The 15,620-nt window shown below is 43.4% G+C and overlaps 1 protein-coding gene across 1 annotated transcript; it reads left to right on the plus strand.

The window, feature by feature from the left end:
- Positions 1-279: 279 nt before the first annotated feature.
- LOC136293580 (collagen alpha-2(VIII) chain-like) lies at positions 280-10,635 on the plus strand. The gene is made up of 2 exons (XM_066190546.1): positions 280-1,319; positions 9,159-10,635. Exons 1-2 carry the CDS (start codon positions 280-282, stop codon positions 10,633-10,635), a joined length of 2,517 nt encoding a protein of 838 aa, XP_066046643.1.
- Positions 10,636-15,620: the final 4,985 nt, after the last annotated feature.

Below are 15,620 nucleotides of genomic sequence, written 5' to 3' on the forward strand. Positions count from 1 at the left end.
CAGACACCAGATAAAGAAGCATATTCACAGTGTCCCCTGTACGTGCACGCTCAACTAGGAATCTTTCTCTTCAAAGTGCAGTTTACAGCACGTTAGAGCAGGAATTCCAGGGGAAAGCACAGAGTCTTGGAGAAAAATCCCCTTAAACTTTACATGACGTCACTATCTGTCCCTGTAACATTCCCTAAACTTTGATGCTTATCCAGAAGCGCTTTCAGGTTTTCTACTCATTCCCTTCTAAAAGAGACGGTCAGACCTAGGAATAAAAATTTGCCCAAGATGGCGAAAGGCTTGTTGTTTAGAGGGCAGAAAAATGGAGGATATTGTAATATACACAAAGGGATAAATTTCAACAACTCGGCCCAGCACCGCAGCTGCTTGTTTCTCTTTACAAGGACAGGACACGCACAAAGCCGCGGACAGAGGGGCCCGCAGCGAGCCGGGTGTGCGGAGCGGAGCGGCGCCCGCTCCCGGCCCGCGCCGCGCCCCGCGGAAGGGAGGGAGGAGGCAGGAGGGAGGGAGCGCCGACTCACCGCGCGGGAGCGGGGGCTGCGCGGGGCCGGCCCGCCGAGGGGCAGCGCGACCCGGAGCCGCTGCCCGCGGCCGCTCCGCGCCGCCCCGCCTCGCGCACGCCCTGACAGCCCCGACCGAGGGGAGCGGGGCAGCGCCCGCCGCGAGAGGGGAGCGGGGCGGGAGGGCCGCCGGGAGCGGAGCGTTCCGCACAGCGCCACACAAAAGAGCCGCCCGGCGGCCGCCGGCAGCCTCCGCGCCGCCCCGGAGGCTGCGGGTGTCCGTCGGCGGAGACGTGACCGGCGCCGCCCGGCCGAGACGCGGGCGTGCGGCCACGAGCAAAGTTTAAAATCGCTCGGAACGCGGCCGTCCCGTCTGCAGACAGACACCCCGGCCCGGGCTCTTCCGCGGGACTCACCTCCACGCAGCCACTCCGCCTCCCGGCCGCAGCCCTGCCCGGGCAGGGCCCCGCAGCGGGACTCGCGCTCGGCCCACACAACAAAGGGGCGATACGCACCGGCGGGGACGCGGCGGGCGAGGCGGGCGCTACCCGGGTTCGGGAGCCCCGGCGCGGCAGAACGCCGTCACACCCCGGCCGCTCACCTGGGAGAAGCTCCGCCGCTCGGTGCGCGGGGTGCGCGGCTCCCGCTCTCCCGCTCCGTCCCCTCCGCGGTGCGGGCGGCGCGCGCCGGGCCGGCCCTTCCCGGCGCTCCCCGGAGCCGGGCGGGGGCGCGCGCGGGCGGCGGCGCGCGCGGCGGCCGCCCCCAGCCGGCGGGACCCTGGAGGGGGTCGCGGACCCCGCGCCCCCGGTGACGTCACCGCCGGCGCTCCCCGCGGGGCGGGCGGCGGGGCCGCGCCGGGCGCGCGCGGCGGGAGCGCGCGAGTCTCGCCGCGGGACCCGCGCCCGCCCCGGGCTGGGAAAAGTTGTGAGCTGCCCGCGGTCTTCAGCAGCGACAGAAAGTTCCAGGCCGCCTCCTGGGGTCAGTCTTTAATGAAGACTTGATCGGTCGGCGGAGAAACAAAGCTGCCCACCTTAAGAACCTACAGATTAGGTTCAGGTTAAAAAAATAAATAAAGCAACAATAGAATCTGTGGTGTAAACAACTGCCGTCTACAAAAAAAAAAAAAAAAAGCGATCCACTTCTAAAAGGGGAGACATTTTAAAGAAGCAACGTTCGACTTTTAAGTTCTTCAAGTACTCGATAAATTCAAGTAAAGCAGGCAACAAGGGTGGCGGAATTAAATTAAAATGAAGGGGAAGTATTAACACTCACCAGGTACTGACACAAGAATTAAAATTTAAAAATACATCTTTTAAATACAAATCTTCTCGTCTTGCCTGAAACAACCCACAGAGGTTATTTGCAGAAAATTAAAAGCTGTGCTTCCCTACACCAGCCCTTCACACTACACACATGGTATCCTCCTTTTTTTTCCCTCTTCTTTCCTTGGCATAGTCTCAAACTCAAGCAGGGTTAAAGTACACTGCAAGAGCCCAAGGACTTCTCCCTACAAACCATAACACCATAAAGTTAACCCACAGTGCAATGAAAGCTTAGTGATTTCAGTATGAGTTGGTAAAAACTTATTAAATACTAAAACACTAAATACTTATTAAATACTAAATACTTATTAAACCTTATTAAAGCATACAAGCATTCTAAGAATCAACAATATTTCTAAATAAAGTCGATCTATGCATAAAGAAATATGCACATGTAGAAAGATGCCATTGTCTTCTGTTTCCTCTTCAGCCACTGGCTTCGATTTTAATTGTGCTGGAGGATCTTCATTAGTATTAACACATGGGGAGATTTCACAAAGCTGCTTCATTAGGAAAAAAAAAAAAAAAAGCCTGGCAGACTAGCTCTTTTTGCATGCAACGAGAATGTCAGCCTTACCTCGGTCATTTGTAACATAATAAGTGCAAGCACAATGATTGCAGTGCAGGAGCATTGGGGGAAGGGCAAAAACACTGCCTAATACGGATATGAGAAAAGAAAGCTTCTCATTACACAGTAAAATTTATGCTAAAAATTAGTGAAGATGATGTCTCGTGAGACTCATGCTAAATACATTAATGTACTGATATGTTTTTAAGTATTATTTTTGTACCAGGCTATTTCATTCCAAGGATTCACATCCAGCAGCAAAGGTTTCCTAGCATTTATTGATTTTTTTTTTGTCCACCACATTCTCGGAATACAGATTTTAATCATTTCACTACACCACACTCAGTAATTTCATTAAAAAGTGGAAGCATCCATCCCCAGAAAGGCATTTAATTTCAATGACACGCAATTTCTTTTAGCAGCAAACTGTCTCAACAGTAAAAGCTGGCCTAAGGTTCAAATGCATAATTTAGTCCCAAATTCTCCATGCTCTGCATTCCTTTGAAGCTATAATTTGACTAACTACCTAATAACTGTAATAAGGACAATGATTTCCTTATAATATGGTATTAACCCACATTTAATTAACTCAGAGGCTGAGCTCTGTACATGTTTGATTGGGTCAGTACCTCTCTAACCTCAAAATTTACTAATAATGGTCTAAAAAAAGTGTGAGGTAAGAACTAGTATTGATACAATAAACAGCTGCTTTGCTCAGAATGTTATCCATCAAAAGCTCACACATTTTACAATACAACAACACTGCCACTCATGAAATAACAGAATTTTGTAAGGGGAAACAAACAATGGATTTGGATAACTCACTATCAAATTTACTGGATGTTTGGTGCATATTTAATATTGCTGCTTGTAACATTTAAAAGAAATTCTAGTTATAATAGAAATTTTATTATTACAACCTCTCTAAATAACCATTGCAAATACTTTTTTGTTGTTGTTAGTAAGAGCAATTATAGTATCTTGCGACAAATGTGTCTATGTTTGGACAATGTTATGTAATCCTTGTTTTCTGAAATGCTCAGCAGGCCAGAATTTAATCAACGTGAGCACAAAACCACAGGTTCCAACACGTGTTTCTCTTCACAAAGTTTAGTCAACTAGCCAAGTTTACATCGCTGGGTTATATTTGTCATCAAAATATGGACAGTATCTTTCTCATTGTCTTGAATATTAATTTGAATTTTGGTCAACTATTAATACAGACTTGGGTAGCTGTATAGTATTTTATAGTCTACACCAAAATATGTTTAAAAAGTTACAGTTTTTGCACTAGTCACAAACAAATCAGTTTTACTACTGCAAAACTTACTTAGGTTTTAAAAACATATTACAATTCCTTTGTCTTAATATGCTCACTGAACAGAAGCTGTTGTTACTGGACGTTACTGATGCATTCAAAGTGATTAACTATTACATCAGAAAGGTCCCTAGCTTTCAAATTTGGCTGTTCTCCCTCAGGCAGTATGAAAGCTGTAATTTTCAATTTTAAAAAATGCAAATTCAAACTGCAGCACATATACCACAACAACCGGATTCTTTTTTCTTTTGCTTCCTTTTCATGATGCATTAATTACAAATACAGTTAGCCTTAACATTCTTTTCAGGCTTCCAGTGTAAATACCATTAAAAAAAACACACCATGGCAGAGTCTTGTAGTTCCCTTAGTATTTTCTGCCATGCTTTTTGACCCTATCATTATATTTTTTAACTAGCTGCATGCACCAATGCATTCATAATCTTAACTGCTGAATATGGAGAAAAAAAGAATAAAATAAGCACCGTATTTACAGACACATAACCTCACATTTGAATAATAACACTGATGTCACAAGGGTCATTTACATACCGTACATAGATGTCTGCAAGGTCAAATCCAAAATTCCTGTGGGACCACAGAGGTAGCATTCACTGCAATGATCTCTCCAGAGGCCCAGACAGTTTAAGAGGTTTCTCCCTTCTGCACCTCTACTCACAGGCTAGCAGCACAGGTTTACAGCCTTTCGTTTGTAGCAGCCCAGCTGTTTGTGATGCTACACTAAAGTTAAAATTCACACAACATTTCCAAACTCTGATCCTGTAACAGGATCTGTTCTAGACAGACCTTCTTATACACCTAAACAAACAAAAGGTCTTTGAAAGTGTTTTAAAAGGCTATGCAGTATTCACTAGGGACTAGAAACTATATTATATACATCTGCTAACAGGTGTCTTGTGCACTGTTTGCAAAGCATGCATTTTATTATCATAAAATATATTAAAACAGATTTGCCACACTTTAAGGACCAGCAGGAAGTTACCATCAATCAAAAATAACAAAATTTTTATAACGTTAGTAGGGTTAGTCCATCCCCTGATGGAGGGTTGAGATAGTTATCATTTAATGAATACTATTAATAAAAAAATAAAAGGTTGATTTTCATAAAAACCTGAATATATCATTCAATTTTGACGTGCAATCTGTTTTTTAACACCTTACATTCAAAAATACTGCAAAGCCGTTTTGCTGAATTTGCTCTGTGTTTAGGAGGCTTATTGTCATCACAGGTACTTGTCGGCATTTGCAGAGGTTACGCTACCGCTCTCTGGCAGCTCCTTATACAATTTAACATGTCTAAGTACCCCTGGCTTTATGCTCTTATACATGTGGTTTTGTTATGCCATCCTGGAGTGGTCAAATGAGTATCTACTTCACTACAATGAATGAGGGTCAAGGTGCAAAAGGCCAAGGAATCTTTAAAAGCATAAATGAGTTTATAAAAAAATATAAAACTAATCAATACATTCCCCACTAAGTTGCTTTCATTAAGAAATGCTTTGTAATTGTTGCAATTCAGTATGTATGTAAATTTTGTTTTCAAGTTTTGCAAAGGTGCTGAACTAAATTAATCCACAGAGCAGCCATACCTGGTTTGTAGAAAACACAGGTTTGAAGAACCAAAATAAGAACTTCTGAAGGATGGGAAAGAACCCAGACTGCAAGAATCTAGACTTTACATGTTCTATAAAAACCTGGAAATCTTCCCTAAGGAGTTTCTGCATCAGCCTATGGTACAGACAACTTACCAAATACAGTTTGTAGAAAGTGCACTCTTCTTACAACACATCTCACCGTGAGAGAGGTGAAAGCAGCTATGCATTATTTCCTTTCACTCATAAATTGTTAAAGGATACTTCTGCTCATCTTAAAAGATAGAGAAACCTATGATTTGTTCTGCCAATCCCATTTCAGCAGTATCTCATACCCCAACCTTGCCTTCCATAGCTTCTGCAGCATCTCTTTCATGCCTGTGATCAAAAATAGTCCTTTCATTAACCAATCAAATCTCTAAAAGTGAGAAATGCCAGTTCAATCGAAACAATCAAAATATTAACCTTTTGAAATTAGAGAGGTAAAAAACCGTTCTTCACTAGGTCCCTTCTGTACTGATACTCCTGTTAAATTTTACAGTTAAAATATCTGGCTCTGTCCTGTACTCAGAACCAACGTTGGATTTTAAGGACTAGGGTGCTTTCGACTGCAAGTTGTTTGGGACGTACATCCAGGATGTTATATTTACCCTTGGAATTAATTAAAACCAAGGTCATTTTAAATGTTACAGTCAGGCAATAAATTACCTCTACATTAGAAAAGAATTAGGTAACATTTTTCTGTTTGACTGGAAAAGTACCAACCTCGCCGATAGCAATGTTAGCAAATAAAGTACTGAAAAACTTTGATTACCATGACAGCTCACAGTTCTATCAAAAACTCTGCAAATTAAAGTGACTTAAAGACATACATAAAAAACAAAAGAATCAGGGATTACTTTTGTATCATTTTTTCACTAGGTGTTTTAGAAGAACTAAAGCAAGGAAACACTAACTTGCAATTTCAGTTAATTTTTACCTTCTAAAAATGGATGCTTTTTGCTATTTAGGCATATTTTGCATTTTCCCTTCCCTATATAGGTCTACAAAATACTTTACGTGATAACTCGGATAGTTTTCTCATGCCTACAAAGCTCTCATTTTCTTGACCAAATCTGCAGTTAGCTTTCTCTGATCAAATGATGTTGTGTGGCGAGGTTTTTTCCTGTTGCTTCTTTAACCACAAGGATGCAAAAAGGCCTACCTCAAAATTTAGTGTAGATCTATAGTAACTGCATCATTAAGTGAAAAGAAGCTCTGTCAGGGTGGAACACAACAGCTGTTACATAGCTGACAAGAGTATACAGTAGTTTAGGACAGGAAGTGACGGAATCTCTTATTAAACTATATTTAAGCAGGAAGTAATCTTATGTAATCAGCCAACTTGGAATCTGGCCAGGTCACAAGGATTAAGAACTCTTGCAAAAATTTCAGCACAGTCTTAGTTAATTGTCCATGAACCTAATTTAAAATACAGCATATTACTACTGCATATATAGTGCTGTGTGCACCAAAAAGAGGTGTGGCAAATTATTTTGTCCATATATGCATTTTCAAGTTGCACTTAGGCTATTAATGGTGTTGCCTTTAGTGTACTTTTAATAATTTTCTCCATAAAACACCATCCAGTTGCCTACCTTTAAAACTATGTCAAATTTATGCATATTGTCTGGATGATTTTTATATCTTAAAACAGAATAATGCAGATCACCAATACTGCAACAGAACCAAGATTTTTTGGTTGGTTGGGTGGCTGGGTTTCTGGCTTTTCTTTTTTTTTTTTTTTTAAGGGACGCATGTTGTTCAAGTTTTATTTAATTAAGGTGTCTCGTGCCTGCAAAACCTCTAGTTTCAAGGCAGAACCTAGCTTTGCTTGCACAGTTCAGATCCTTCAGCTTATAGCTCTTCTCTTACTCTATCCCTATTGTGTTTGCCATTTTGCTAAAGACATTATAAACACATTTCTATATTGTAAGACCTTGGTGATGCATCCGTAAATCAGAAAATATGTAAAACAGAGAAAGAATTACTGCAAAAAAGCTAGGATGGAGGATAAATGCACTGACACCTCCCTTCGGCCATTGAGATAATGACTTTCACAGCAATACCGCTCACTGAGGGAAATACTGAGGACACGGGTCTAATGTCCAAGAATGCCCTCGGCGTAACACAGTCAACCCCTTGGTCTATTTAATTTCCCCCTCCAACACTGTAAATGCTATTCTAGATGACAGCTATATTGAAAGGTAAAAGACACAAAGGCCCTTAAAAGTTACATTCCCTTGCTCTTTCTTCATTTTCTTACAAAGAGTAACTATTACATTTAAAGAATACTAATGATTATGTTCTTTTTATAGACAAGGATTGAGGTAGACAGAACTAAGAGCTGAAATCATAAGCTTGTGATTTCATGTATCCTGTAAAGCTCCACGTTCCAAATATTAGAAAAAAGTTTCTTCGAAATAGTTTTGTACCAAGATTAGTTGTATATGTTGATAAAGAAATACACATTCCATGAACTGATAGTTTGCTAGGAATTCATAATAATACAATTTGTCAAAGTGTTCAGTAATAATAGTCCTGAGTACAATACTATTGCCATTTAAAAAAAAAAAAAAGTGTTTATCCTATCGCCATGTCTTCAGAATCTCTTGCTAATCTGTTATTTCTCAATCCGAGCACATTTTCTGCATCATCCGTTTGATGTCACATCTACTGGCACTATCTTAGAACCCTCAGAACATTATCACCACATGTGTCACGAGATAACCCAAATCAAGATCAGGCTTCTTTCAGAACTACAGGGAGCTGAACTATGGATCTAGAGATAATTATTGCAACTATCAGAACCTGAATATTTTAAAAAGTGTTTCTGAAAAGACTGCAACAAATAGTATGGAAATTTCATACTGTTTTGTACAAAAGTAACCAACATTTTCTTACAGGGAAGCAAGGAAGAAAAGGACCTTTTCCACACTACTGAAAATTCTAAACTCCCTACATTTATTGTTATATATCTGGGGAAATCTTAGGCCAGGAAAAAAAAAAAGGTAACAAAAAGCTACTTAATGTAACTAGAATAGTAAAAAGCTGGCATATGTGTATTGGTAGGACAAAACTTCCAGTCTTGGCCTTTCCTGTACCTTTTCCCTTCTCTCCCTCCAGATTATATTAACTTTCTTTGTTGAAAGTTAAAAATGCATAAATCTATTGCTATCCACTATAGACATCTCTATGCTATATCACTTCCTGGCCTGGTAAAATGACTAATTTGTGCTTCTGTGAAAGCTGGTAAGAATTATCCTAAGTGGGAAAGGTGTATCGTGTTTGAACTTTTCATTACTATAATAGGTAGTATTCTCAAATCAAGCATGTCATTCCAAATTTTAGCTTCTAAAAATTCAGGGTTTTCATCACATTTTCATCATAGAAATCAATAAAGATTGCTTTGATGCCTCTTCTGTCATTATGTTTTAACATAAACAGAGAAATAATAAAAATAAAGCCCAAAACATTCCAAGTGTCTAGTCTTGAATGTCTGCATTAACTCATACTCAGCAGTTATAAATACAGCTGCATTTTATGCATCTCATAAAAGATTGCGTATGTTCATGAAGTGCAAGAGTTAAAAATAACCTCGATGCTTTTCCCAGTATTTTTAGCTGGTTATATATACTTAATTCAATCTCATTTTCCGTAGTACTTTAGCAGTTTAGGAAAAACTTAAAACAGCTATTAAAAAAAAAGGGGGGGGGGCAAATAGTGGAATACGTCTAGAGTTAATGACAAGGCCCTACCTGCATCCTTTCTCTGTCTTTACGGTATTAGTGACCCTCGGCCCACGCTCAGCTGTGGCTGTAGTTTCCTTCTGTTGAAAACTGCACACCCTGGAGCGGCCCTGGGCGCTGACGGTGGCAATTTCACCTCAGGGGAGAAGCGGCAGGAGCGCCTCCGAGGCTCCAGCCCGCCGAGGCCGGGGGCCTCCAGCCCCGTCCCCTCACATGCCGGCTCTGAGGGCTGCGAGGGGCCGCGGCACCGCCCGGCGCCCTCAGGGGCCCCCGGAGCCGGCCCGGCACCTCGGCTCCTCGGCTCCCCGGCACCTCGGCTCCCCGGCACCTCGGCTCCCCGGCTCCTCGGCTCCCCATCTCCCCGGCTCCCCATCTCCCCGGCTCCCCATCTCCCCGGCTCCCCGGCACCTCGGCTCCCCGGCTCCCCGGCACCTCGGCTCCCCGGCTCCCCGGCGCCTCGGCTCCCCGGCTCCCCGGCACCTCGGCTCCCCGGCTCCCCGGCTCCCCATCTCCCCGGCGCCTCGGCTCCCCGGCTCCCCGGCTCCCCGGCACCTCGGCTCCCCGGCTCCCCGGCTCCCCGGCTCCCCGGCTCCTCGGCACCTCATCTCCCCGGCGCCTCGGCTCCCCATCTCCCCGGCTCCCCATCTCCCCGGCTCCCCATCTCCCCGGCTCCCCGGCACCTCGGCTCCCCGGCTCCCCGGCACCTCGGCTCCCCGGCTCCCCGGCGCCTCGGCTCCCCGGCTCCCCGGCTCCCCGGCACCTCGGCGCCTCGGCTCCCCGGCACCTCGGCTCCCCGGCTCCCCGGCTCCCCGGCACCTCGGCTCCCCGGCTCCCCGGCTCCCCGGCTCCCCGGCTCCTCGGCACCTCATCTCCCCGGCGCCTCGGCTCCCCATCTCCCCGGCTCCCCGGCTCCCCGGCTCCCCATCTCCCCGGCTCCCCGGCTCCCCGGCTCCCCGGCTCCCCATCTCCCCGGCTCCCTGGCTCCCCGGCTCCTCGGCTCCCCATCTCCCCGGCGCCTCGGCTCCCCATCTCCCCGGCTCCCCATCTCCCCGGCTCCTCAGCTCCCCATCTCCCCGGCGCCTCGGCTCCCCAACTGCCCGGCTCCCCATCTCCCCGGCTCCCCATCTCCACGGCGCCTCGGCTCCCCAACTGCCCGGCTCCCCATCTTCCCGGCTCCGTTCCGCACGGCCTCGGGCGGCCGGGGCCCGCTGCGGGCCCGTGAGGGGAGCGCCCACGGCCTGCTCGGGGCCCGGCCTGCAGGTGAGCAGAAACGGCCCGCGCTGCGGCCCGGCCGGGAGGGCGGCCGTGGCCTCACAGCCCGCTTGCACAGCAAGGCAACTTGGCCTCAGACCGGGCAGACCCTGCCTTTTGGAGTTTGTGCTCCCTCTGCCAGACTAGCTGCAGAGAGACTGAAGCACCTGAGTCCGAGTCCTATCTTGGTGATTAAACTCTATCTCTGCGTGAAGTTGGGTTTTGCTCGTACAAGTTTGACTGGAGGTGACCTCATACTCAACTAGAGTGGTTTATTGCACAATTAAATTTTCTCACCTACGTCACTAGCAAGGATTCTTCTTCAAAGAAGGCAAATAGGTGCACTTGCTTCTTAAAAGGCCGTGTTTTGTGAAAGCGCTATGAAAAAGCTGGAGTAATGGCAAAGAATTACTAAAAAGGCTTGATCACTACTTGATGTTCTATCTGCTCTCAAAAATCGGTGTTGGTCGAGGCAGTTCAACAAGATTGTCCAGCATTGAACATTGTTTAAGAGTGAGAACTAACTGCCAACAATAGGCAATTTTCCATTGCGGGCTAACCTGAAATGATCTCATTCTGTACACTTCAGTGCACATAGAAGGCAGAGACAAATTCTATAGATGCTGATAACGCAAGAGAGAAGATCAAGGTAAGTCTCAGACAACTTTTAAGAGGTAACTAAATAGTATCATTATAGTTCTTCAGTCAAGAGATCTAGACGATGTCAAGGAAACTGCTAGCAAAGAATTCCCATAGTTGTATTTGAAACCTTTCATTAAGCAAGTCCTCAATAGCCTGTCTTTTCCTTCATGGGCATTTATTAAGACAAGGTGTTTACTAAGGGTCTGCCAAACTTTGTGGACTCATTCTTACTAAGCATTAATTTTCTGTCACAGAAAGTACAAAAGTATGTGCTTCTGCTGTTAGACCTTGAGCTGTGCATTATTTTTTACTGATGTTTTTCCATTCAGTCTACCAAGGAGTTCAGTTAAAAGTATGGGGTTTTATTTTCGCCAACATCAAATATACTAGTTCCATTCTCTGTGCCACCCTAACTTCCACCAATTTGTTTCAAGCCAAATGAATTGACAAAAGTAATCCAAGTTTTGATTTCTTTGCCCTACTTCTGCTGAATAGTATTCATTTTATTGACTGATACTAGGTCTTTTCATTGAAGTGTGAGTTTTAGAGGCACACCAGAGGTATTTAGTATTACCTATTAAGTTACTTCCTATGGTTGTCTGAGACTTGCCCTGATCTCCTCTCTCGTGGTCATCAACATCTGTAGATTTCTTGGCTGTCTTCTATGTGCACTGAAGTTCATGGAACCAAAATAAGTTGGCAGGGGGGAGGTGGTGTGCAGGTTCCTTGGTCTAGCCAGCCTAAGCTTCCTACACAATTTGTGGAAGGTGAGAAGTAAGGCTTTTTCTTCTCAAGTCCAAATATTAGTTGTATTTCAACTAGGGCTAGGTTGAAAAACCAGCACAACTGGTGCACTAAACAGCGTAGGTCTTTTAAGTTTGGCTTGATGCAGTCAGCCCTGGAAATTACATCTGCCTCACCTGCCCACATGTTCTTAATTTGAGTGAACATGAATTGGTGCTCATGAGATCCCCTTTAACCTGATCTGTGTGAACTGCCATGACATTCTGTCGTTTCAGTTATACGGAATCATAGAATGGTTTGAATGAAAGATCATCTCATTCCTGTGAATATTAAGATGTATGCAGAATAGTAACTGCAGCCACTCGAAATTCCAGATATCCCTCTTTTGTGAATGTTTGAAAATCCACACCAGAGGACAGTACTGGGGTTGCCTATATGCACAAGAGCTTCGTCACAAAAGACAACTACATATTGATGCATTCGTCTAATAACACTCCAGGGCAGTGGAGATTTGGACGGCCAAAAAAAAGGTGTCTGGCCTCCTAAATTCTGGGTGGCAGCTATAAAACAAGAAAGAAAGAACAGACTTTTGGAGGGGAGGAGGAGAAATTGACAACGTTGATTCGTATTCTATTGGTTTAAATTTTTCAGAAAACTGAATACATAAAAATCTAAGATTCATCTTTCTGAAAGGGACTACAAAGTTGACAGCTAATTAAATGTCAGTCATCCATTAAGCTGAGCAGTCCTAAGGACTGAAAATTAACATATTATAGAAATAATCCTGTACTACTTTATGGGCCTTACATTTTACTATTATAACAAAAAAATATTTTCAAGACTGCACAGACAAGTTCTCTGAGCTGAGAATAAACAGGGCTAAAGCTCCTGTGACATCAGTTTGGCCTCTTTGTTCTCATGAGCTTATTATTCTAGTGTAGTTTGGTGGAGCATTAGGGCACTAGACAAAGGAGGCAGTTGTCTATTCAATTCCTTAGGCAGTTACTGCATAAGTTGGACCACTGAATGAATGAAATACTGAGTTGTTGGTCTTTAAGTTAAGGAAAATGAAAACCACACAGAAAAACAGGCTTTCTGTCTCAACCTCTGACATGAAGTGTTTTTTATTAAATTGAAGGTTCAGTAATTAATCTTTATTACCTGAATATGCAGTTTGACTACCTGTTTTCTAAAAGTATAGGGTATTCACCAACTTCCATGCACAGAAATTTAGAGCTGTTTTCTGAGCAAAGATCTTCACCAAACATAGGTGCTTGACCTGAACATCTGAACTAGTCAAGCAAAGTTGGCAAATACATGTTTTAATATGCCACATATGAAAACTGATAAAAGCATTCCTTACAGATAAACTGGCATGCCAAATCAGGACTACTTATTCCAGAATCAACTGTCACATAAACATGGTCTCATATATGGCCTAATGACCATATTGTAAAGAACTGATTTAAATTCATATCTGCTCTGGTTCCAGATTAATTTTGACCAGTAAAAAAAGTCATTACTCAGAGCTTCGTTCTTGTCTCTGAGTTGATAAATTCCTCATGTGCCTTAATAGTGTGTATGTTGCTACCATACATGAAGTAGAAGCTTGATGTCCTTCTTCATTTTGCACACACAAGCAACCATCACTATCAGGCTTTGTATTTTGACTACAGTTGCTTTCCTACAGTGCAATAACAAACACATGAAGACTTATTTAAAATATCTCCTTGTAATCTGATCTGTATTGCCATTGCACAATTGCACAGCAGCAATTTGAGACCCATGACCAGAGAGGTGTTTCATTAAAGATTCCTGTTCTCAGAGTGCTGGCATTTTTGACAGAATGATTTTACTTACGCATCTCAATCCAAAGATAATTTTCATTGCTGTTTCTTTGTAAGCATGGCAATTAAAAAAAAAAAATTCTCTAAGTCCTCAGTCTGTGAAAAGGTAGTGAATCTATTTTATTTTGTCACTACTTTCAGGAGTACTTTTGTCTCTATAAATTAAACATTTGATCTTTCATAAGCTTAGTTCTTATTTAAAAATCCAACTTGTTCAAGGAAATTGAATTAGAAAATAGATATTTTAGTCTAAAAACTATGTAATAACCCATGCATTGATTCTCTGCCCTATCTCCTATTAACCTTCTGTTAACTACAGCGAAAGCTGTAATGTGGCCTTCTGGAGAGGGAAAAGAAACTAGGCCTTGCTAGTCCCACTAGCCATAGAGTTATTTCAATTTGTGTTTATTGATGTTGTTAAAAGAAATCAGAATATTTATGCTTGCACAAAATGCAAGTTTTCAGTGAAAAGAGCAGTCGGGAAGACATTATTTCCATGGGGTTTTGTCCTTTGACTCCTCTTCTGTCACAGTAGTCCTGTTTATCCCATGATCCCCTCGGTATCCTTTCCAGGAGTGGAGACAATGTACGTTATCTTAATGTAAATCTGTGAGAGTTGGCTGGCCAGGAGGTTTGTTCCAACCAGAATATACAGCATATGCATTCTCTTCTTCACTCAAAGTATTAATTCTTATTACTCTCCTTCATGCCTGGAAAGATACAGCCACCAAACGAGACCTCCGACAAGTTTTCTTGCTGTCTGCTTTTACTGCTCACTCAGGATCTCCAGTTACCATCTCTGTTGCAACAAGCAGCTTCTCTCTGTTTGTTCAGGCTCGGAACTAGTCATCTCCACTCTTACACACTCTGGGCTTGTCCCTCAAATGGCTACTGTTATTTTGTCATTCACTTTTGCACAGTCACTGATTTTCAGAAAACGTGCAGGAAAGATTTCTATCCATCTTTCAAAACGGGTTGAAATTGGTCAAGACAGTAAACAGTGGGACTGGCAGGGCATTTGCATGAGCCTCGTTTCCTCGGGAATGCATGATTGAATTATGTCTCTCAACCGTGCTGGTGCCAGTACTGTCACCTCTGCAGGGGCCAGTGGCTCCAGATGCAGGTAAGCAGAGATAAACTGGCCCCCTTTCGGAACACACCCCCATCAAAGTCTCTCTGTCCATCAGACCTGGGCACATCCACTGATAGGATCTCACAAGAAGTCTGTAACAGAACTCTGGAATTTACGTATGCTGTTAACCTTCGACATGTAAGTGTGAAAGAAAAGCTAATTGGTGAATGGCTTACATAATTATTCCTGTCTTTTTCAAGTCAAAAGACGGGTGACAACCAGGAGTGGCAGAGGCTGAAAATGAACCTTACTGGAATGGCAGCAGGAGGCAGATGTGTGCAAGGACAAATGAAGAAGGCAGCAAAACCACACAGGTATTTTAGAGAGCTATGAGTTTCCAATATCTGCAAAATATCATTCCAAATATAAACAGAGGCATGTTGTGGGGGAAAAATTACTTAGGGCTATGAAAAAACATATTTTGCCAGAATTTGTTTCAAAAAATTTTTAAAATATTTACTCTGATCTTCACTTGAAGTTAATTTCCTCGGCAGGAGCAGAAACTCATCAAGGTGTACTTTAACACAATGCGCTCAAACTGACAGACTGGCCTACTGCTTAAAACTAGGCAGGTAAATTGACTTTATACAAGACTCAGGTGTAAAACTCTTTTAGCAATCATCTAGACAAAGGAAACAATTGCCACAGGCCAGAGATAGTTTTGGAAAGGTTTCATTTTAAGTAGGTAATTGGTAAGAAGGCTGCTGACTCCTGGCATTTGCATGTTTCCCAGCAGCATGGTACTAGCTTCTTTGCTGTCCTTAATGGATGCAAGCATATAATTGCACACTCCTCCAAGAATGTGTACATGTTGCTGGTTTTTTATTGCAGATGATTGGATAAGATGCGGACATACATCTGATTTTTAATGCAATATTTTTAGTAC

Source organism: Chamaea fasciata, unplaced genomic scaffold (genome assembly GCF_029207755.1).
Source record: "Chamaea fasciata isolate MVZ Bird 193981 ecotype frontalis unplaced genomic scaffold, bChaFas1.0.hap1 SCAF_8, whole genome shotgun sequence".
Classification (NCBI taxonomy): Eukaryota; Metazoa; Chordata; class Aves; order Passeriformes; family Sylviidae; genus Chamaea; species Chamaea fasciata.